Source organism: Malaclemys terrapin, chromosome 2 (assembly GCF_027887155.1).
Source record: "Malaclemys terrapin pileata isolate rMalTer1 chromosome 2, rMalTer1.hap1, whole genome shotgun sequence".
Lineage (NCBI taxonomy): Eukaryota > Metazoa > Chordata > Testudines > Emydidae > Malaclemys > Malaclemys terrapin.
The window spans coordinates 137429374-137453568 of record NC_071506.1 but is presented as its reverse complement, the minus strand read 5'-3'; the positions used below and the strand labels follow the sequence as shown (position 1 = coordinate 137453568).

Below are 24195 nucleotides of genomic sequence, written 5' to 3'. Positions count from 1 at the left end.
CATCATCATTTCGCTAACAAGCACCATGCCACAGTGCTGTGCTGGCAAAGATGACTACGCAAAATATATATATATATATATGGAGACTTGGAAAGGAGACTGAAGTTATCAAATTGTTGCTGTCGTTGTTATATCAGAAGAGCCAGTGACTGGTCTTCCCCAATCCATCCCAGGGATTAAAGTAAGAGGAGGCAGAGGGGAGTACAGCTCTGCTAAAAACAGAGGAGAGCGGTGTATGGAGAATCTAGTCCTTTTGCTATGATCAGTGATGTAGGTGACCTTACTGTGACATCTACTCACTGCCAAGACCTGAGATTTTGCCAACACGCCTTTGCAGAGTCTAGATCGAAGCTGAGAAATGGTAACACCTGTTTTCTCTTGAGTCCTGACCCACATACGGGTAGAGAGATTTATTTCCTATTGCTGCAGACAGCGCAGTCCTATAAACATGGCACTGGGTGTGCGTGCGTGCTGTTGCACCTAGGCTGGCAATACGCTTCATACTGAGCTTTCTAGATCTTCTTTTCAAATCCACTAGTGGCCAAGTGCATCCTTCTCAAATAGCATCTAGACCAGGGCTTTAGAGCAGGTTCCATTGCTGCCACTGACTCACTGTGGGTGTGTCTACACAGCAAGCAGCAGCCCCCAACCACGCGTCTCAGAGCCTGGGACGCCACACTTGAGCTTACGCTATGGTGTTAAAAATAACTGAGTACATGGTCAGGCTTTTAAGCCTAGGGAGCAGGGTGGGCTTCAAGCCTTCAGAGCCTGAGCGCCAGCTCAAGCCACAAAGTGTACCATGGCCGGTTTTGAGTTAGCCCCACGAGCCTGAGTCTGTTGACCTGAACCCTGAGATGTGCTTAACCGCTCTGTGTCTTGCCTCTGTACCTACCTAACGCCTGATCCTGTCAACACTTAGGCCTCGTTGCCACTAAAAAGGAATTGCTGGTATAGCTGTACCAGCAAACACAGCTGATACCAGCTAAAGTGTGCTTTTGAGCTTATACCAATTCCCCAAAGAAAATAAGCCAAAGGGCTTTTTTGCTGGTGTAACTGCGGCTACACTAGGGCTGTTGCTGGCATAACTCTGTTGGTCAGGGGTATGATATTTTTTAACTAGCATGGCCCTCTGCTTTACTATGAGTCAGTGGACGGCTCACATGCTAAAAGTTAAGCATGTACGTAAATATTTGCAGGACTGGGGCTCTTCTCAGGACTGCTGTGAGTCCGTCTAGACACAGATTTTGTACTATAGAACTAGTAGTGTGGGTTGTTGCTTTTTTTTTTTATCTTTAATGTTATACTAATGAAATCCCTAGGGTGGATTCAGTTATACTAGTACAAAGATGCCTTCTGCCATTATTGCTAATTCCCTTGCCTATACAGGAGTAGTTATCCTGGTATAAGCACTTTATACAGATATAACTGAGTCCATATTATGCAGGTGATACCATTCTAATTACACCAGTATAGCTAAAGCGGTATGACTTTTGTGTGTAGACAAGCCCAAGCCCAAGACCTCTGCCACTCAAGTCAAATCGGCGTTTTCCCATTGGTTCAGGGGAGCCAAATCACTCCCGATGTTTATAAAGAGCTTAAAGATTCTCAATTTAAGTGCAAAGTGTTATTACCATCCAGTGATTCCTAGGAATTCACATACTATTTATCCCAAATCCTGTGATACAAAACCAACATTACAGGGCACCGAGAAAACAACAGCTAATCCAAGTTTTTCTTTTGTGACCCATTGCAAAACATTGTTCTGCAAAAAGGCTTTACCTTCCTGCGAACCCAGCACAGGTTGTAACAAGAGGATTTGCCAGGTTGTGATTCAGAAGCTCAGAAAGCCAGAGCTATTCAGCTCTAACAAGCAAGAGCTGTTCAACTCCAACAAGGAAGACCCAGGGAGACCAGGTTTCAAACACAACAGACACAGTGACTTTCAGAGGTCAGCTTGGCACAGGGATTATTCTAAGTGTAAGAGCTGTGGTTCACCTAACTGCCTTTATGTGAATTTTCCTTTCTATATAAAGAAAAATAATGAAAAGGAAGGGTGGGCTTGTGGTTAAAGTGTTGGGCTAAGACTCTAAAAACAGTGGTTCACTTCCCAGTACTGCACCTAGAGGAAATTAATCAAAACTTTCCATGGTCTCTAATTTAGGGGCACCGCTCTCTTTTTGGGTGCTCAGTTTAAGATACCTAGTGCTAGATTTTCAGAAGGCCTGAACCCTTGCAACTCTGTTTGTTGTCATCAAGAGCAGCCCCTCCGCAATCAGGTTCAGGGGGTCTCAAAGCTGAGCTTCCCCAAAATCAGCAGTCAGTTTGGAAAGGTTCCTGGTCCTAGTGGGAATGTTGCCACTGATGTGAGCAGGACTCAAAGGAGGCGCCGATGCTGCAGAGGTCAGGTAAATAACCCCAGATCTGGCCGGTGCCTGTAGAGAAAGGGGCACTGGAATGTCTGAGAGGGAGACAGGTTCATCTATGCCCTGCACCTCCTTGTTTCCAGTATTGTGAGTGAGCTGGGAGCTGACCAAGATCAGAATCCCTGAGCCAGGTCTGATCCCCCAGTGCCCTGCACCTCATGGGAGTGCTTACACCTGTGGCACACGTTCTGCATCAGCAGCATTTTGCACTGCCATGGGTGACTGCACCAGGCTCAGGGCCTGGAGAATCAGACCCTTGTGTATATGGCACCGAGCACCCAGATCCTTCATCCAAAGCAATCACAAAGGGTTTAACCCCATCTCCAAGCAGGTGAGAAGGGTTAGAGATAATGAGACAGGACAGCTCACTGAGGGGAAGGGATTCAATTAGGAACTAATGAGTCAAGTCAGGAAGCTTTATAAAGAGAGGCCCAAAAACCTTCTTCTCTTCTTTCTTTTTGCAAGGCCTGTATTACAGAGTGCTGGGAGAGAAGATAGTAGTTTATGCTATTACAAGAACTTCTACAATAGCACATACATGGAGGGAGGGGAGCTGAGGTATAGAATGAAGCCCTTTATTGGTGATTGCATTGGTTGGCAGAGTGTCTTGAATCTGAACTCTGTGTTAGCCTTGTGTTAGGAAACAGAGCATGGTTTGGGGGGGGATACAGAGTGGTATGAAAAATATTTTTTTTCCAAAATGGGGTAAATCCTAGGACTGGAAGGGAACTCAAAAGCTGATTTAGTCCAGCCCCACATGCTGAGGTAGGACCAAATGTTACACCTTGTCATTCATTATTATTATTATTTATTATTATCTGGATTGCTGTAGTGTAGTGCCTCAGGTCCTTTGTTATAGACCAGGACCACGTTGTCCTAGGTGTTGTACCCACACAAAACGAAAGGACAGTTTGTGCCCCTAGGAGCTGACAATCTAAATATAAGATAAGAGACAACAGAAGGGGGAGTACAAGGAGATAGTGAGAGGATATTGATCAGTATGGTAGGCAATGGTCTCTGCACATGAACAGCCTAGCCATTGTCAAGTTTTTTTTATAGGCATCAGGGCAAAGGAGAGTTTTAAGAAGGGATTTGAAGGCGGATAATGAGGTAGCTTAATGGATCTGTACAGGGAGCAACTCCCAGGCATGTGGGGCAGCATCGGAGACAGCACCGTGGTGCTCGTTAGTAAATTTAACAAGTCTCCAATGGAAGCTAACATCCTGGGCAGATCAGAAGCAAGGGTCGACTGGTCAACCGTGAACAAAAGATGCTACAAAGGGAAAGGGCTAACTCTGAAGGGCCTTGAAGGTGAGGACAAGCAGCCTATGTCCAATGCAATAGAAAAGGGAAAGCCAGTGGTGGGATATACCCGGAAGTAGGAAAGAATCAGTGGGAAAAGTAACTGGGGGTGGGGGGCGCAAATAGGATCCTTAAAGATTTAGGATGAATGAAATAAGACCCACCCAGAATTATAGAATCATAGATGATCAGGGTTGGAAGAGACCTCAGGAGGTCATCTAGTCCAACTCCCTGCTCAAAGCAGGACCAACACTAATCTTCTCCACTGAACCTAATGACAATCCCCAGTTCACTTCCACCTCACCCAAGCATATCCCTTTAATGTCTGATGGCAAAGGTCAGATGAGAGAAAATGCCATTAATGCTGTATTCCCTCACTTTGGGGCCTTGTTTCCTATCTATCTTTTGGCAGGTAGGAGACTGCATTGTTAAGCTGGCTCCTCATTACAACATTCAGTTCCTCAGCTCTGCATTTGCTGTTAATCCCAGTTTGAAAAATGACAAAATCCTAGAGATTAATGCCAGAAAGGACCATCCTATCTAGTCTGACCTTCTGCACATCAGAGGCCCCTACACACCATCCAGCCCCCTCCATAAAAAGCTCAACAACCAAAATTTGATCAAGTATTACATGATGGTCTCCTTTTGAAAGCAAAGTGTGATTGCTGATAGGTAACACCTCCTTGGAATCCTTCGCTATCCTGCCCTTCCACATTTAAAAGGAAAGGTCAGCCATGCCTGAAAGTTCCTATCATCTTTAGCCTATTTGGGGACATTTGTGGAGTGAGTTTGTGGGTCTCAGCCAAACTCCTCATTAGTGGCTGTTTGTCCGCATCACCTAAGTCGCCCATTATAGTCAGTGGTAACTGGTGGTTTCAGCAGATGGGCCAAGGGCTGAATGGGGCATGAGGACTAAAGTCTGCCCTAGAGGTGGTTCCTCCGGGCAGGATTGGGGCATTTTGTCAAGGCAGAGTTTGCGGGAAAGATCTGCACTGCAGCTGTTTGCTGAGCATGTTCTGTAGGTAAAGAGGGGACCTGAATTTCGGTCAGTCCAGCGCCTTTCCCCACAGGGGGGCCCTGGTAACTTCCTGGGATTCTTCTCCTCCTAAACAATGAGCATTGTTGTCTGCCCAATTATCCCTCCAACCCTGCTCTCACAGCCCAGGCTTTGACTTTCGGTTAACCCCCATCTTTTTTTTTTTTTTTTTTTTTTTTTTTTTTTTTTTTTTTTTTGAACCCTCCTTTCTAATTGGGGGAATGATCTTTCTTGCACAATGGGCAGAGTCTTATCTGCTTCTCCATAGAGATCAACCAGGCCAGTGACTTCCACAAGCCTGCAGTTAACAAAAGCAGTAGATAGACCGACTGAACCCTGAAGGTCTTTGCTGGGTGGGATCAGGAAATATAAACATTACCGGTCAAAAGATGGCCTTTCCCCAGCGTCAAATGCATCCCTCAGCTGCTTCACCAGGTTGTCCTGGCCAGGCAGTCGGAAGATGCCCTCCTCATTCATGCCGTGCTCGCGTATGAACTCTGCGCATGTCTCCACCAAGATGGGGACCAGGTGCTGCCCGAATTTCTGTTCATATGCCACAGTCTCAGCCAAGCGCTGGCCAAATACCACTAGATAGAAGAAGGGTATTGTTAATAAAGGATAGAGGTAGGCCCAGAGGCAGGGGTGGGATTTATCCCTGGTCCCTTGTAATATTGTCATTGTCTGGAGCTTCTTTCAAAGCTGAACAGAGGTTTGGTTGGTAGATGAAAATAAAGGGCCAGATCCTCAGCTTAAACACCATGGACTTTCATGGAGCTATGCTGATTTACATCAGCTGAGAATCTGGCCCACTGTGTCATCAAAACTTAGAAACTGCCAGACCAGACCAGAACTATGGTCCATCGAGCCTAGTATCAGTGGCCACTGCAAGAGGCTTCAGGCAATACACCGAAGGGTGCAATGGAGATGTCGTCTTGATGCTTATATGTGGCTCAGCTTATGCTTTGTCTGCCCGCTCGTTGCAAACTTCTACTGAAACTCCCTTAAAGGAAATCCCTGCCCTCAAATAAGCAGAAAAATTCAGCTCTGAACTTCCCCAAAGTTCAGGGTTTGAGACCACGGTTTCAATTCATTTATTCATGTTTCTGTTTATAACAGTGGTTCTCAAACTTTTGTACTGGTGACCCCTTTCACATAGCAAGTCTGAGTGCGACCCCCCCTCCTTATAAATTAAAACACTTTTTATATATTTAACACCATTATAAATGCTGGAGGCAAAGCGGGGTTTGGGGTGGAGCCTGAAAGCTCATGACCCCCCCATGTAATAACCTTGTGACCCCCTCAGGGGTCCTGACCCCCAGTTTGAGAACCCCTGGTTTATAAGATCCCTCAGCCCTGTACAGCAACCAGATGGAAAGGTTAACATGCCATGGCATATGGAGATTGGTACCCCATGCAGAAGTTTGCTTTATCTTTGTCTTAAAATATCCAGTGGCAAACACTTTGTTACAAACATTCCTCCTGAGTGTTTGATGGCAGATACATCAGGAGAAAATCTAAGAGAAATCACTGAAGAAATGATGGAAAATAAAACGTCTTCCGATGAATTAAATTAGCCTGTGTTAAACCCTTTCCTGCAAAGAGTGTTAATACGTTACATCTTCAAAGGACCAAACAAATGTTAAGTAATCCTTCCCCACAACCCCCTTGTATTAAGTAGTATTGTCTCTGCTTTATAGAAGGGGAGCCTGAAATACAGCCAAGATGGGGATATAAGAAAAATGCTGGTGGGGAGACTGAGTGAATATGAAAAATGTCAATAGGATAGCAAAAATGCGGAGGGCTGGGGATATGTCATTTCATTAGCACTGCCGCTGACAAACACGCAGAGTGAAGGTACCTGTGAATTAAGAGCCAGATTATATGGGTTACTTTGGGGATCTGTCTCTTCAATCTCCCTGCCACTGTCACACATCACGGAGATGCCTATGAGTTAACTCCAGGTGAAGTCAACGGCTCAGCAGTTCTAAAAACTGGGCCCTTCCATGTCGAGCAAGCTGCTAACATCAAGTCAAATGTCAGAACCAGGCTAGAACTCAGAGATTCTTGGTTTCCAGTCCCCTGCTGGACCTCACTGACTCTTTTATTTGGAGATGAGAGATCACTAGTAAAACAGAGGTCTTAAAACTAAGATGGCAAAAGAAAAACGGCCTCGTAATGCAGCTCCAGCTGAGTTTGGGCTGGGAGCCTTTCCCTAGCCTAATCCCTAATGTGTCCTCCACCAGTCAGCTATATTTTTAAAAAGGGGGCAGTACCTTTCCTCCGGAGCAAAGGCTTTTTCCTCCTGAACTCCCAGCAGAAAACCATCCCTAAGGCTGGAATGCAGCAGCCTTCATCCCAGCTCTTCATCCTCGGGGCTTTAGGCATGATGACAGCAGAGATGCCCCAGACCCAAGTGGCTCCAAAATATTAATGACAAAGGGTCCCACAGCCTCCTCCTAGATTTTACCACGTAATGTGTTCACCTCCTGTTCCGAAGGCTGAAATAATCTCTGTGTATCTCTTGCAGATCAGCATTATGCTCATAAATACTCCCGTCTGAAACCACAAGACTTGTCAGCACGTGCCTTATGGTGGTTTTTTTTCATTGACACAAGACTCCCTTTTGCTTTTAAATAATGAACATAAACCTGTCATTGTATTCAGTAAAAGTATAAATGGCTTCTTTTTCTTAGTAACTCATTATCTGCCCTCACCCTGGAGGATCATAAAAATCCAACCCTCTACCAACATGGCTCTATACATCAGTCATTCCATCTGACACACTGTTAGCATGTCAGCCAGCTCAGAGACGCTCCTTGGGTGTCAGGCTGGTAAAGGGTCTCGGAGGCATTTTGAAAGGTTTCATTTCACTCGGCACAGTCTCTTTGCTTTTTAACGTGGAGCAAATTAACAAACAGCTGCCTTATCTATGTGAGTCACTAGGGGCATCTTTCAAGGGGGGTGCAACCCAAGCCTAAGGCATGCAGATGTACAAAACAGTCTGTGTCCTATTCTCAAGTTTGCTGTTTGGGAAGGAAGGGATAGCTCAGTGGTTTGAGCATTGGCCTGCTAAACCCAGGGTTGGGAGTTCAATCCTTTGAAGGGGCCACTTAGGGATTGGGGGCAAAAAATTGGTCCTACTAGTGAAGGCAGGGGACTGGACTCAATGACCTTTTTCAAGGTCCCCTTCCAGTTCTATGAGATAGGTATATCTCCATATTAAAAAAAAAAAAAAAAATCCCTTAACCCCCAAGTTAATTGATACCATGGCATGGGTCAACATCACTGAAAAGAGGCCTGGATCCTCATTTATGGGGAGGCCCCTTTACGCTCACTTCACCCTGCCAGCGCAATTCCTTGGTGTAAAAGAGCAGCAGGCCTGGAGTCTTTATTTGCCATCATGTGACTTTTTTAGGGGGCTGATCTTGGAAATCCCTTACTCAAATGACCCTAGATTTGAACCCCGGATGGTACTGCAACTTTCCAAACAATCGGAGGGGGGGTTAGAGCATTTAGAAAAACTGGCTTTTAAACATTAACCTGACCTACAGCAGAGTGAGTGGCTTGGCTAGAATAAAGCTGCTCTAATCAATGCCAACTACTAACATCAGGTCTTCATCTGGATATAGTTATTATTTGAATCACAGTAGCACTGAAAGGCCCCAACTGAGATCAGGGCTCTGTTGTGCTAGGAGCTGTACAGTCACATAGTGAGAGACAGTCCCTGCCCAAAGAGCTTAGAGCTTAAATATACAAGATGGACAAAAAGAGGAATGGGGAAACAGAGGAGAGAATTGTCCAGGTCCATCAGAAACACAACCCATGTCTAATCCAGTGCTCTGTCCATTGGACCATGCTCTCTCTCTCTCTCTCTCATATATTTTTATATAAAATACTCAGTTCACTCCTATATGAACTACAACTAATTCTGAAGACGAATCATTCTTGATTGCAAAGCCCGTCAGTCTGAGCCCACCACAGAAGGTTCCTCTGTTGTAGGCTTTACCCCAGGGCTGTTACAATGTCACTTGCGGGGAATGTCAATAATGCTGTAAGATCATGAGCAAAATATTAACTTTTTTTTTAATGTCTAGTTAGTATTATAAAGCACTGTCATGGTCAGATACCACAGTGATGGGCACTCCTGGAAATCCTTAAGATAGCTGGATGAGGTCGATACTCCCGTTGCCTCTGGGTGTAGCTACAACAATGACAAATTTACAGAACACTCCTTTCTAATTGCCTAGTCTCCCCTTCCTCCCCCTTTGCACAAGCATAAATAGCTGCACAAGGTGCTGGGCTGTGGGGAGCCAGATGCTATAACTCTCTCCTGCACCCAGCAGGGGGAGGGGAGATGACCAGGGTGCCCAAGTTACAAAGACAAACCTTGTGACTCTGCTGAGAATGGGCGAGATGGCTATGAGACAAAGGGAGGCAGTGTGGTCTAGAAGTTAGAGCAAGGGAATCAGCATCTGGATTTCCTGAGTTCTATTCTTAGCTCTTCCACTGACTCACTGATAGCTCTGGCTAGAAGTTGGTCTAGGGCTGGATGCCTACTGATGTCAATGGGAGTCTCTTTCCAAGGGACATTGGATCAGGTCCATAGTGCCCCACTTACTTTTGGGCTGCTATTTACTTAAAATGCAAGCTCTTTGGGGCAGGGACCACCTTTTTCCTCTGTTTGTACAGCGCTTGGCACAGTGAGGTCCTGATCCATGAGCAAGGATCCTGAGCTCTTGCACAATACAAATAAATAATAATATATAAATAATTCACACATAACCCTTCCATGCTCCCATTACAACAACTTACCTACATGGCAGCTATGTTGAAAGGTTTAATTAGCATATGTAAAGCGCTTTGATTTCCTTGGGTGAAAGTTAAGAACATAAGAATTGCCATACTGGGTCAGACCAAAGGTCCATCTAGCCCAGTATTCCATCTTCTGAGAGTGGCCAATGCCAGGTGCCCCAGAAGGAATGCACAGAACAGGTAACCATCAAGTGATACATTCCCAGCTTCTGGCAGAGACTAGGGACACCATCCCTGCCCATCCTGGCTAATAGCCATTGATGGACCTATCCTCCATGAACTTATCTAATTCTTTTTTTGAACCCTGTTAGTCTTGGCCTTCACAACATCCTCTGGCAAGGAGTTCCACAGGTTGACTGTGCGCTGTGTGGAAAAAATACTTCCTTTTGTTCATTTTAAACCTGCTGCCTATTAATTTCATTTGGTAATCACTAGTTCTTGTGTTTATGAGACAGAGTAAATAATACTCCCTTATTTACTTTCTCCACACCAGTCATGATTTTATAGACTCTATCATATCCTCCCTTAGTTGTCTCTCTTCCAAGCTGAAAAGTCCAAGTCTTATTAATCTCTCCTCATATGGCAGCCATTCCATACCCCTAATCTATGCTATAGAAGCATAAGATGTTATTGAAAAGCCACCCCCAGGGCCATTTCAGCTCCCCTTTACCTCCTGATGGAGATCCCACCACTCTTCGGATCGACTTAACCCACTCATCCATCTCGGACTGGGAGTTGGCCATCAGTACATAGGAGTCTTGTCCTGTTCGATTCTGGTCTCCCGAGACCCCTGCAAAAACAATTACTCGTAAAGGGAGTTGGGGGTGGAACAAAGACACATGCCCTTATTGATTTCTAAGCTAAGTGCTATGGGCCCAAAAAACCCATTATCCCATTCATCTCGATCTAGCTGTAAAATGAGGTGGTGTCTCAGGGAGACGTGTTGTTTACACCATCTCTAAAGCTTTCCACCAAGGAAATGAACTAACAGAAAATGAACATCACGGCGGAATGAATAGTTATCCTGTTTTCTCTGAATGCTCTGCTCGGTGCATTTACCTGGTACCTTTTCCCAAAGTATATTTTCCAGAGTGACTTACAAATTTGGAGCCTGATTCTCTTCCCCACCCCTACCCCCACCCCGCCAACAATGTCATTCCAGCAACTTTAGAGGAGATACTCCTGGTTTACCCTGGTGTAAATAAGAGGACAATCAGGCCCCATATATACTGTACAGGAATCCCTTAGCCACCAGTGAAAAGCAGCCAACTCTGGAGTGGAATGTGGCAGTTCTTTATCAGTTTAAGACTGAGTGAAGAACACATGGCCAGTTGAAATTAGTCATTTTTAATTAGACCCAAATCGGGCACTTGTCAGGACACTGGAGTTCTATCCATTTTCCAGCCAGCTCTACTCACTGTGGGATGTCTGTCATTTCCTGACATTTCAAATTTTGTTTTTGTTCTGAATCAGAAACAAATTGAAAATGATGAAATTTCTCGCAAAATGGAGATTCTGAAAAATTTAGATTTGGAAGCATTTTGTTTCGATAATGTTGAACCATAATATAATATAAAATATTACATATATCAATAAAATATATTGAAAATAATATTAGACTGTTAGCAGCTGAAAGCCTATGCTATCGCATGGATGTAGTTTGTAATATCAAATGGCTGAGAACTTAAAAACTGGAAGGTAACAAACTGCGAATCCCAGTGATGGTTGAACCTGTTGATATTCTGAACAAAAAGACCTCTCGACCATGTTTGTAGCAATTTCCATTATTTCACACTGAGTCAGCAGACATTCTAGGCTTCAGAGTAATGCACACAGAGTGACAATCCTGGAATCTTATTGTATAGACAATATAAAATTCAACAGGAAGTCAAATGAAATGAGAACATTAAAATAAAACATTTTACCGAGAAAGCTAAAACCATTCATTTTGATACTTTTCCCATCAAAATTTTTGCCACAATCGATTGTTTCCAGAAAACATCTAGATGTCAACAAAACTTCGTTTTCTCACAGAAAACCGTTCCATCAAAATTTTTTCAAGCAGCTCTCCCAGTGAGTCTCCCCCATGCTTGGTGGATCTACAGCTGGGGCACCATATTAAGCCGTAAGCATGGGATGTCTAGCCTTTAGAGACAAGAAGGAGACGGGAGATCTCTGTGTTGTGTCATGGTGCTCACCCGGAATGATTTCAAAGATAAACTTCCCCGCTTCCTCTGGGTTGCTGACTGCCTCCTTGATAGTGCTTCCCTGCAGAAATAGGCAGCCCTAGAAACAAAGACAGCAATAGCCTTGAATCAGCCATTTAAAAATAAAACCCTCCTCTTTGGACCATGTTGGTAATGAAGGATCGAATCATAGCAATTTTGGGCTGGAAGGGACGTCCAGAAGTCGTCAGGGTCCAGCTGCCTGCACTGTAGCAGGACTAAGTAAACCTAGACCATCCCTGACAGGTGTTTGTGCAACATGTTCTTAAAAAAACTCCAATGATGGGGACTCCACAACCTCCCTCAGAAGCCTGTTCCAGATCTTAACTACCCTCCTAGTTAGAAAGTTTTCCCTAGTATCTAACCTAAACCTCCCTTACTTCAGATGAAGCCCATTACTTCTTGCCCTACCCGTGGTGGACATGGAAAACAATTGATCACCACCCTCTTTGTAACAGCCCTAAACATATTTGAAGACTGTTAACAAGTCCCCTCCTCAGTGTTATTGCTCAAGATTGAACAGGCTCAGTTTTTTTTTAACTTTTCCTCATAGGTCAGGTTTAAACCTTGATCATTTTTGTTGCTGTCCTCTGGACTCTCCCCGATTTGTCCACATCTTCCTTAAAGTGTGGTGCCTAGAAATGGACACGTTACTCCAGCTGAGGTCTCGCCAGTGCCTAGGAGAGCACTGTTACCTTCTGTGTCTTACATACAACACTCCTGTTAATATATCCCAGATTGACGTTAGCCTTTTTTTTTTTTTTTTTTGCAACTGCACCACATTGTTGACTCTCATTCAATTTGTGATCCATTGTAATCCCCCAGATCCTTCTCAGCAGTACCACCATCTAGCCAGTTATTTAAGAAGAATATCCCTTTGGCTGGCCACAAGGTGAGAAGGTTTGAGGAACATCTTCTTTAGCCTGGATACTCTCACTGTGGATTTTAGGGAAGCACCACTTTCAAACTGACTGAGCAGGTTACATTCCATTACGATAAAGGCTCCAACAGTTAGAACTGTCAGTATCACCAAGATCATCAGGCTTATGACTTTTGCTTCCACGTCATCAGATCACATGTCCAACCTAAAAAGGGATGTGGACCCAGGCTGGCAGACATAACTGCATGAGTCAGCACAAGCTATGTCTCAGAATAGGGCTGCAGAGGGGAGTAGGAGGTGGTGCCATGGATGGAAACAGACAGGGCTCTAGCTAATTACATGTTTAGGTAGCCCACTTTGCTCAGGCCACATGTGGGGGTTGCACCCAGCATCTTGGCAGTGCTAAAAGAATGAACCAAGTTGCTATGGTAATATCAATAATAATAATAATAATTAATAGTGAACTTCTACTGCTGCAGGCCGAGGTTCTCAACAGAAATACGGATGCATAGTTCCCTTTGAAATTAATGGGAGTAAATCTCTACGTCCCCTGGGTAGCTCTGCCAGTCTCCGTGTTCTAGCTAGAAGCAGTAGCAGACGCATATCTAGAGTTAACAGGAATTTTGTCGTCATCAAAGGAATTTCAACAAAAAAATGGCTTTACGTTTTCCACAATTTTTTGGTTTTGATGTAATTTTCATTGACATTTCCTACAAAAAAAGCAGAGTGTTTTTTTGTTTTGATTTGGGGAGGAGGACCCATGAAAAAAATCAGTTTGGGGTAAAAATGCTTAATTTTTAGTTGAGTGATAAATGGTTTTCAGAAACAAAAAAAGTCAGTTAAAAAACAACAAGAAAAATTGCAGGACATTTTGTCCAAAATGGAAAAGGGAAAAAAAATTTTTTTTTTTAATTTCCTCCACAAAATATAAATATAATTTTTTTTTTTACCAGCTCTACTTGTATGTGGATCAGCCACTATCATGGGGATGTGTAACATATTAAACCAGGGATTATGTTTATGTTTTGGAGACAGCAGCTGAGTTAAAGGCAGTCTGGATGTTAAAAGCTGATTGATAAAAACACCTTGTATATCCATTGGGATGGAAGACAGGGTACCATGCAGAGAGGGGCTGGTCCTCTCCATCGGGAGGGCCACTCTTTGACCGGCATGCCATACATGGCCCATCATAGCATTTCATAAGACCTGTGGCCTGCTTCAACACACTATACTAATGGCCAATTTATTAGCATTTTGTTATTATGTTTACATCAGTTTAGTTTATACAAGTATGTAAATAGACAATACTGTACATAGAAACAACCTATATAAATACACACAAAACAAGCTGAACTTTAAAATATAAATCAGTATAGGTGACTATTCATAGTTTAATAGGATTTAAAATCTATGATTTGGCCCACTTGAGATTGTGCTTAGGCCCTCCTGTATAATAAGTTTGCGCACCACTGCTCTGCATTATTAATCTTCCTTCCTGCAAGGAGACACGGAGCTATAGAAGGAGGCAGGGCCATGTACCTGCTTTACTACCCTGGGAGTTTGTGATGTTCCATTTTTGTGTCATTCAGAGGGGATTTAAGCAGGTTCAGAGACCCAGCTTGGAAGAGTCAGGCAGCTCCTTTAAAAGAAAGATCCTGCAGCTGTGGGTGAAATTACTTCTAAGTCACTGGAGCTGTTCCCCTATATACCAGCAGCAGTAGCAGATGAAACCTTTGAAGTCAAGGGAGCTGAGCCTAATGGACCAGCAGGAAATCTCCCCACCCCCGCATGTGGCCACACAAGTGAATCGTGAGCTGTCCAAACATGGCCTTGGCTTTTTAAAGGTGGTTTGAAATGTTAGCTGTTGTTAACACCTCTTGTGCGTTCAGCTGTGTTGCAAATTATGTGGCAGGGAGGGAGGAGGGTGAGGAGGTGGAAAGGGATGCTAGATAAGTGGCAGGGCATGAACAAAGGCCTTCTGAGCTTCCCTCCTATTTTGTGACTATGGCAATAAACCCTTAGGGAGCTGGAGCCCACAGAAATCAGTAGAAGTCAGATCTACTAAAGAATATATTTCTGAAGAGCAAATATCCTGGCCTCGGAATGCATCAGATTACACGGTGTTATCACAAAGGAGCCCCTTCCCAAAGGGTCATCCCTGCTCTGCAAAATTCAGACTACATTTTGCCCTGAGGTTTTTTTGGAAGCTCTATTTCTTGCCCTTTCATTCTTCACCTTATTCCCTCCAGCCCTCTTGGGTGACCAGGCACACAGCTGTGGTGGTGGCCACCTCAGGGTGCCAGTTTCTCTGGAAGCTTGTAAATGGGCCCCATACCGTCCCTACAAAGCTGCATAATTCATTCTGCCTCACTGCACATCTACTTAGGTCCTGCCCCCACTCCCTATTTCATAGCCAAAGAGAACAGAGTTCTACATCAAGGCTTGGCCTGAACTTAAACCCTGGAGCAGAACAACCCGAAGGCAGGACCTGGAACCCAACATTAGAGAGGCATTCTCTTCCCAGATCTCTAGCTGTCAGCTCAAGTGCTAAAACTGTTCTTAATCTTCCCCATCTCCTTTCTCAATCACTGTGAACAACTCCATCATCCTATGTTACTCAGGACCATAACCTGGGCATCAGCTTTGACTCCAGCCTCTCTCTAGAACCTCCCCGGCAGGCTATGTCTAAATCTTGCCAATTCTTCCGACACTACGTCTCTAAGACATGGCCTTTCCTATCCATCCACCCCACTAAGACTCTTGTTCAAGCTCTCATCATGCCACGTCTCCGTCACTGCACTGTCCTTCTCACTGGCCTTGACAAATGCATTCTTGCCTCTCTCCTAGGGTGACCAGATAGCAAGTGTGAAAAATCGGGATGCGGGGGGAATAGGAGCCTATATAAGAAAAAGACCCAAAAATTGGGACTGTCCCTATAAAATCAGGACATCTGGCCACCCTACTCTCTCCTATCCATTCAGAATGCTGCTGCAAAGATCATTCTCCTAGTCTGTTGCGTGGACAACATCAGCCATCGCTGCCTCCCTCTTCTTTATCACCTCAAACACAAGCTGCTTGTCTTCACTTCCAGGCCCTTCACGGCCCACCATCACCACTACCACCCTCCCCCCCCCCATCATCTCTGTCACTATCAAAATGTCGACTCCCACCTCGGATCAGCCCACCGTGCCAGCCTCTATCATCTACTTCTTACATTTTCAAACAAGCAGCTTTGTGCTTTCTCGCATCCTGCCCCTCACACTTGGGATAAACTTCCCTTAAACTGCTTCAAAATGAATTCATCCGCCTTTTCCGAACCCTCCTTAAAACTGTCCTTTGCCACAAGGCCTAGAAAACACTTGATAGCGGTTAGCACGCCGGTGTGCTGAGACCACTGCCTGTTACACTGACCAATACTGTCTCATTGTTACCATTGGTCTGTCTGTATCCACCACTTATACGTATCCAAACTCTTATATGTAGCTTGTAAGTGGCTTGGGGCAGGGACCCCTTCTGTGTTCGTACATTGCCTAATACAATGGAGTCTTGGTCCATGAGTGGGACTCCTCAGTGCTATGGAAAGACAAGTAATAATAAATAGTAATATCAGTACCGCAGGGGGCAGGATATCTAGGGGCTTACCTCTGTGCTACATCCTCCCTGCCAAAAAACATCTCCCCTATGCCTCCCTTCAGGACCCTTCCTAGACCTAGGATACAAAGTGCTGGCTCACTGTACCTGGGGCTTGGCATCTTCCTCGTCCTTGTAGTAACACAGCTGCTGGCCCCTCAGTACAAAGTACCGCTGCTGCCAGTTCTTGACGATGGAGCGCTGCTTCTTCAGCCAGCCGATCTTCAGGGGCCGCTCCAGCAGGTTGGGGGAGGCTGCCCAGTTGCAGGCCGCCATGGGATCACCGGTCATCACGCTCCTGGAACGAGCTGGAGAGAGGAAGACAGATACATACTGACAGAGGGACATGGGATTCAAAGGAGCTCCCAGGTAGAGATTGTCAAGGCTGTCCCATTAGGGGAAAGCCCACCGTAGCATGGAAAGCGGGTCTCTTCAGATGGAGTTAAGTAAAACCTAAAATCGACTGCTCTGAGGCAATCAGAAGCAGCTATCTGTCCCCTCTGCCTGCGTAAAGCCAACGGGCTAGAGACTTTTAAAGGAAGTGGCTGCAGTATCTGTCAAAATATGCTTCCTTTTTCCTGCGTGGGAGTTACTGTCTCACAAATGAGAGAAGAGAATAATTAGCTTCTATATGGGACTGTTTCATTTAGACCCATCCAAAAAAAAAGACACAGCAGTGATGGGGGAACTTTCAAAATGTGTTTTAAAGCAGTGGCTCTCAACCAGAGGTACACGTACCCCTGGAGATACACAGCTGTCTACCCTAGGATACCTCAACTCATCTTGATATTTGCCTAGTTTTATAACAGGCTACATAAAAGCACAAGTGAAGTCAGTACAAACTAAAATTTCATACAGACAACGATTTGTTTATATCACTCTCTATACCATACACTCAAATCTAAGTATAATATTTATATTCCAATTGATTTATTTTATAATTATATGATAAAAATGAGAAAGTCAGCCATTTTTTTTCAGTAATAGTGTGGCTGTGACACTTTTTTGTACTTTTAGGTCTGATTTTATAAGCAAGTAGTTTTTAAGTGAGGTGAAACTTGGGGGTATGCAAGACAAATCAGACTCCTGAAAGGGGTACAGTAGTCCGGAAAGGTTTAGAGCCACTATTTTAAACTATTTATTCTGGGTGACACTTCTAAAGGTGCCATCTGCCTTTTGAACAGCTCACACAACACGTAACATCTGAAAGGCCAGTGAGATTGCAAATTCTTCGGGGCCTGGGCTGTCTTTTATTGCATGGTAAAGGGGTTCCTGGCACAAAGAGATCCTGATGGGTCCCTCTAGGAGGTAGAGCAATGTTGAATACCGATCCGGGGAGATTGTTTCCTAAAGAGGAAAGGTATCACTGTTCCTTTTATTTTCATCTATGGGACAGTCATCCGGGCACCGAAAGAGCTGTGCATCACACTCTCAGCATCGCAGGTCAGATTGTATTGTCGTTATGTGCATGGACGATACCGTAAATATACAGTGCAACTCTGTTTTACTGTTCCCTGCTTGTGGTAGCCATTTGACTCTCTGGGTGTGATTCTCCTCTCTCCTCATCAGCATAAATGGGAAATAAGTGCACTGACGTCAACAAAGTAAAGCTGCTGTGAGTGACCTAGGACTCAGGCCCTCTGAATCATCAGTCACATTTCAAAAGTCATTTCCTGTTGGCATGAATGTTCTTGCCCTTTATGCAACAGTAATCATAAAATCTACGTCTCGTCTAGTGCCTTTTAGAAAGGAGGTCAGTATTGTTATCCCTATTTTACAAATGGGGAAACTGAGGCACACTGGGGTGAAGTGACTTACCCCAGATCACCAAGGAGCAGAACCAGGGATAGAGCCTAGGTCTACTGAAGCCCAGTCCGGTACATTGGCCAAAGCCACAGTAGGCTGTTCCAAGAGGTTAATGTCTGCAAGGTTAAAGACTTTCACACCTTTTCAGAGCTGCTCAGTTGCTCTGTCCACCTATCTACTTATATGGTCCCCACTAGCATCTGAGCGGTTCCCGTTTACAAGTAAAAATAATAATGATTTGTTTTCTGTTTATCTGCTTGCTTCCATCTGTGCACATGGTGAGCAGGCACATCCTATGTCTATATGTGCATACATGTGCGTGTGTTAGGCATGGGCGTTGTGCACATGCAAGTGTGTGCTGTGGGCTTGTGCTGGTGCACCTTGTGGTGGAGAAATTATTGAGGGAAGTCTGAGCCAAAGAAATGAGTTATGTGCAGACTTCTGAAAGTGCTTCGTGGTTACTTCTGTGGTCAGGGAGTGTCAGGGGCACTGGAGCAATTTACACAATGGGGGTGCTGAGAGCCATCTAACCAAACTGTAAACCCTGTGTATGATGGAAACCACTTCAAGCCAGGGGGTGCTGCAGCACCCCACGCATCCCTAAGTCTAGCACCTTTAGGGAGCGTTTCAGTTTAGGGGACTGCCAGTGAGGGTTAAATACAGCCCAGCTCCCACACTTTGCCATTAAAACACCTCCAGAAGAAGAGCCCACTCTGTTGTTGCAAGACAGAAGCCTGCCTCTTTCGACTCATCTAGTCACATGCACCTGTGTGGAGTGGCTGCACAATGCTACCGGTCCAATTATGTTTCACACTCACTTTGCATGAGTGCAAAGAACTCCTCCAGGTGTGACGCCGTACAGAATCAGGGTTCTTGTTCCTGTGCATATGTTGATATGGGACGTTCCCCAGTATATGGATCTGGATTTAGGGTAGGCTTTTCAGAAGGGACCTGAGTTAGTCTTTCAATGGGATTTGAATTCCAGACTCCTTTACGGTATATCTATTGTGCAAAGATAAACCCGCAGTGCCGAGTCTCAGAAACCTGGCTCCAGCCTGAGTCCAAATGTTTTTAAGTGAGGCGAAACTTGGGGGTACACCTGCGCTTTTAGCCCTGCAGCCCAAGCCAATTGACTCAGGCTCTGAGATGCAGTGTAGACACACCCTGAGACCACAGCCTCAACAAGCATGATCAAAACGGGGGTTTCCTGATCAGAACCTCAGCAGTTAGAACTGTTCAAAACTCTGTTGCTAACACATCCCTGTTGTTCAAGCCCCATGAGAAAGGTTCAGAACATGCTAACAAAACACCTGCTAATTTACAGGGGCATTACTGTTCCCTGATCACATCCCTTCATGCCACACGAGGGATGTTAACTACTCAGCGGGTTAGGATTTTTAGAGGATGATGCACAGCAAGAGGGCTGGATGGAGTGAAAATCTGACTTCACTAAACTGAATGTTGCTGTCTTGAGAGCACAGCACCACTAATGCAGAGGCCGTTCTGCAAATGTTTGTTTTGCAAAACCACAACCCGCTTCTAACATGTTAAACAAGGACTGGGCAAACTTGAAACCATTCCATCTCTGTTGTACTACAAGCCACGCTCCCGCGCACAGCAATCATACAAGTGCGAGCTCTTGGCTGACAGCTCCGTTCTGATGAAAAGCGTCATCCAGGAGGCTACCATTACTTGTCAAATAAGCGGGACGAAAGGTGCTGTCTATGCACACGTATTCACTGCAGAGTTAGCCTGGGGTAGTTTAGCGTGAGTGGAGTGTCCCCGCTACAAACATCTACCCAAGCCAGACCCATGTGGCTGCATCCACCGTGGTTCTGTGCTGGCCCATGTGCCGGGCCAGATTACTAGCAAGACATCCTGTGGTTTTTAGTAGTGCATTGAAGTGGGCCACTCTATGACCTCATTTGTATAGTATTGTCTTGTCTGTTCTTCCTACGGAAATGCTCATGTGGGTCTTACTGACATCACACCACACCAGAAGGCAGGTATATCCGCTTCTGGCCAACTGCAGCACAGGGAAAGGGTTTCTTGAATGGCATGTCTCTGTTCCAATGCTGTCCAAGTGTTGCAGAAATGGAGCAGGGATAGGCTTGGCAGACTAAGCACCTGGGCTGGATGAACCTGAGTTCTCACTGCAAAGTAGGCAGGTTGCCAGCCTGGGTTGAACTAACACCCAAGCTGTAGCCTATAATCTCAGCCATGCCTGCTAGCCTGATGTGAAAGCACCCTCAAGCCTGGGTGAGAGGTTCTGTGTAGATTGAAGGGGTTGGGGCAACACCCAGACTAACTCTTGGGTCATCCTGCGTGCAGAGTGCTACTACATCAGAATGCTCCGGTCTCAGGCGCGGTACAATGGAAGTGAAGGGGATGGTCTTATGGTTAAGGCACTGGACTGGGACTCAGGAGATTCCTGGCTCTGCCACAGTTTCCCTAAATGACATGGGGCAAGTCACTTTAACCTCGCTGCTCCTCAGCTCCCCATCTATACAATGGGGATAATGATACTTGCTTTCGTCCACCCTTTGTCGGTCTTGTCCATTTGGAGTATAACTTAGGGATTGTCTCATACTACATGTATAACAGCACCTACCGCTCTCGGGTCCTGACCTCAGTTGCAGTCTCTAGACCCCATTGTACTGCAAATTTTAATAAACGTTATACTCACTTTGCACAGGCACAAAGGACTGCACGAGGCAGCAGGCACTAAATAATCAGGCTCATCATTTCATCATTATATCCCAAGCCCATCTGTGGTACTGTAGCTGTCATATCTCCAGTAACGGTGATTCCTCAGACCTCCCTCAGCAGATTGGTCCATTCTCTAATAGTTAGGAAGCTCAGTGATACCAGATGACAGAACAAGGAGCAATGGTCTCAAATTGCAGTGAGGGGGGTTTAGGTTGGATATTAGGAAAAACTTTTTCACTAGGAGGGTGGTGAAGCACTGGAATGGGTTACCCAGGGAAGTGGTGGAATCTCCTTCCTTAGAGGTTTTTAAGGTCAGGCTTGACAAAGCCCTGGCTGGGATGATTTACTTGGTGATTGGTCCTGCTTTGAGCAGGGGGTCGGACTAGATGACCTCCTGAGGTCCCTTCCAACACTGCTATTCTATTACTCCTCTTTAATATTAAACTTGAATTTTCCTTGTTGCAGAGTAAGCCCATTACTGGACCATGAGTTCTGGCCTCCTTGACTAATGACCTCTTTACAACCCTTCCCATTTCTCTAGATAGTCATTGTGTGCCTTATTTCAGAGGCAAAGGTAGCTAATGCAGCAGCAACAGCAGAGATACCCCAGTGGTAACAGCAGCAGTATCTCCTCGCTCTGTACAATCTACTAATCTACCATCTCCTAACAGGCATTGCCGTGATGGGATGGATCTAAATGAATGCATAGGTTTTTAGCCTGCAATGCAAACCCCGTGTGTTGACACGATTTGCACGAGTGCAGTCTGACACCAGTACAGCTATACCAGTGGCATGGTATGGACAAGGCCTGCAATTGCTCTTCCAGGTGCTATAGCATCACTTGAATGTAGGGTGACAAGACATCCCGATTTTATAGGGACAGTCCCGATTTTGGGGTCTTTTTCTTATATAGACTCTTATTAGCCCTCCCACTCCCGCCCCGATTTTTCACATTTGCTGTTTGGTCATCCTACTTGGGTGTGAGCCACTGAGATGTCCACTCTCATTGGAAAGCAAAACAAAGACCTGCACAGAGCACTGTTACGTGAACTGAATGCCAGCTTGAGCTTCCCATGCCACATGCTAATGCACTGAGAGCCTGGACTCCTGGCTTCTCTTCCCAGCCCTGCTTTTCACTGGGACAAGTTACTTAACCTCTTTGTACCTCACATTACCAATCTGTAAAATGGGGATTTTAGATTTACCCTCCCATGCAAGGTGGTTGTGAGGAGTAGCTAACTAATGGAACACTCCTCTGAAGGCCTGTCCACACAGGGGTAATACGCTCCCTGGAGTCTGATTTCTGAAGCACACTGACATGCTGCACCCTGAGCCAGTGTAGGGGTGCAGGTGGCCCACGCCAGCAGGGGATGGGGCAGAAGCAGCCAGGGAGGCCGTGGAAACCTGCAGCTAATTAGGGCAAGGCTTGTTAGGAGCCAGACAGGAGGCAGCTGCTGGGGCAGCCCAGATATAAGGCGCTGCCCAATAGAGCAGAGGGGAGTCTCTCCCTGCCAAGCCAGGGAGGAGGACTGGCTCCCAGAGATGGTACCTGAGATAGAGCAGTGCTGGACAGGCTCAGGGGAATGGAGGGTGAGCTCTGGCCTGTTACCTGCTAGGCTGCAGGCCCCTGCCAGAAAGGGCCAAGAAGGTGCAAGGGCCAAGGGGAAGTGGCCCAGGGACGATAGGCAGACAACGGGAGAGAAGGAGGGCAGAGAGGCGCCGCTGCTAGAGGGTTCTTGGGTCGGGACCCAGAGTAGCAGGCGGGGTTGGGTCCCCCCCTTGCACCGCACCTGGCCATGGAGGCGCATGGCCAATACAGACTGCAACTTGCCCTGGAAGTGAGGGGCTAGACTTTGGGTTGTGGTTGGTCCCTGTGGCGGCTGCAAGCCAAAAGACTGACGTGACCCCCAGAAGGGGGGGGGGGTGAGAAAAAAGTAGTGGGCACTGCCGGAGGGCAGCCTCCTGAAGAGGACACTGCCAAGCAGGGGAGCAATGTGAGTCCGAAACAGCGGAGTAGAGCAGACAACAGGCAAGACACCATCCGCAGAGGGCGCTCTGGAGCTGGACTGAGCTCATTCCTGGAGCAACCAGCAGGAGGCGCCGCAGTGGTGAGTCCTGACATCGTTATAGCCCGGTAGACCCTGCTGGTGTGCTTTAACATAGTGACTTCTGAAAAGCACACTCAGGCACCTTTAGCGTGCACCAGCAGGATCTACACTGATCAATTAACGTTCAACACTGTACAATGTGCAACATTAGTGCACTTCAAAATGTGCACCCCTATACAGCACATTACCCCATCATGTAGACAAGTCTCTAGTTATGCTAGTCCAGCATTTAGGATTTAGTCCAGTATTTGTTAAATGTTTGGAGAGCCTCAGGTGAAAAGTGCTATAAAACAGCAAAGCATACTACTAGAGCAGTGAGAACGACTGCCTGATTTTTCAGTTCACTGATGGAACCAAATAATCAGAAGGAAAAAAATTGTTTTGGGTGGGCCTAAGATGTTTCTGGGCCTAAGATGTTTCTTAGCCAAAAGTCATTTTGATTTGAAAAATTTAAATTTTCATGTGGAAAATGTCAAAATGAACCGTTTCCATTTTTTTCTGAGTTTCTTTTTGTTTGTATGTTTTTCTCTGACTGATGCAATTTGACATAAATTCCTAAAATGTTTCAGTTTAAAATGTTCCGGGTTATTCACGGATTTTACACCCTGCAGTTCAGTTCAGATTCAGCCCTGAATCTGCATTTTACGGGGGGGGAGGGGGGGAAGTTTGGTCTTAATTATTACAGTAAAGCCTTCAATGGTGGTCAGTAGGTAACTTCTTGGGCTGAGAAACTGATTTAAAGGATCGTCAAAGTTGCCAGGACAACGTTGTCTCACTGTTAAAGACCTGTCCCTACTAGGTTACCAACTTTTGTTGAATGTGTGGGGATGGAGCTTGGTCCCATTTAGGCAGCTGAGTAAGGCCCAGATTTTCAAACATGCTCAGCAGTGCCCGGTACGTTAAGCTTTTTTGAATATCTGGCCCTTAGGCCCAGGTTGCTGTATTACTATTGCTGGTATTATTAGCAGCTCTAGATTCTCCCATACCCAACAATACTCACTCTAGGTTTTCAGAGTCACCTGACTCGCCAAGGCCAGGCTGTTTGTACAAAGTTCAACACAGGGGCACAGCTGCCTTTATTTTGGGCATGGAAGAAGCAGTCAGATGGGCTTTATGATGGCTCTTGCAAGCTAAACCCTGCCGCAGTCTGCATTAGGGTGAGGTTAGACTGTAAGGGTAAGTCTACACCGCAAGGCTCCCAGCTCGTGTCCAGACTTGTAGGGGCGGCGAGTTATATGGGCCCCTGGTGCTGTGCTCCGGCAAT

The 24195-nt window shown here is 45.6% G+C and overlaps 1 protein-coding gene across 1 annotated transcript in view; it reads right to left on the bottom strand.

The window, feature by feature from the left end:
• ARHGAP25 (Rho GTPase activating protein 25) overlaps positions 1-24195 on the bottom strand; it is a 54063-nt gene that overhangs the window by 17403 nt on the left and 12465 nt on the right. The window contains exons 2-5 of the mRNA XM_054018752.1: positions 16417-16616; positions 11772-11859; positions 10244-10363; positions 5141-5348 (exon numbers count right to left, since the gene is read on the bottom strand). Coding sequence (XP_053874727.1) covers positions 5141-5348; positions 10244-10363; positions 11772-11859; positions 16417-16616 — 616 coding nt within the window. The remainder of the gene's footprint in view (positions 1-5140; positions 5349-10243; positions 10364-11771; positions 11860-16416; positions 16617-24195) is intronic.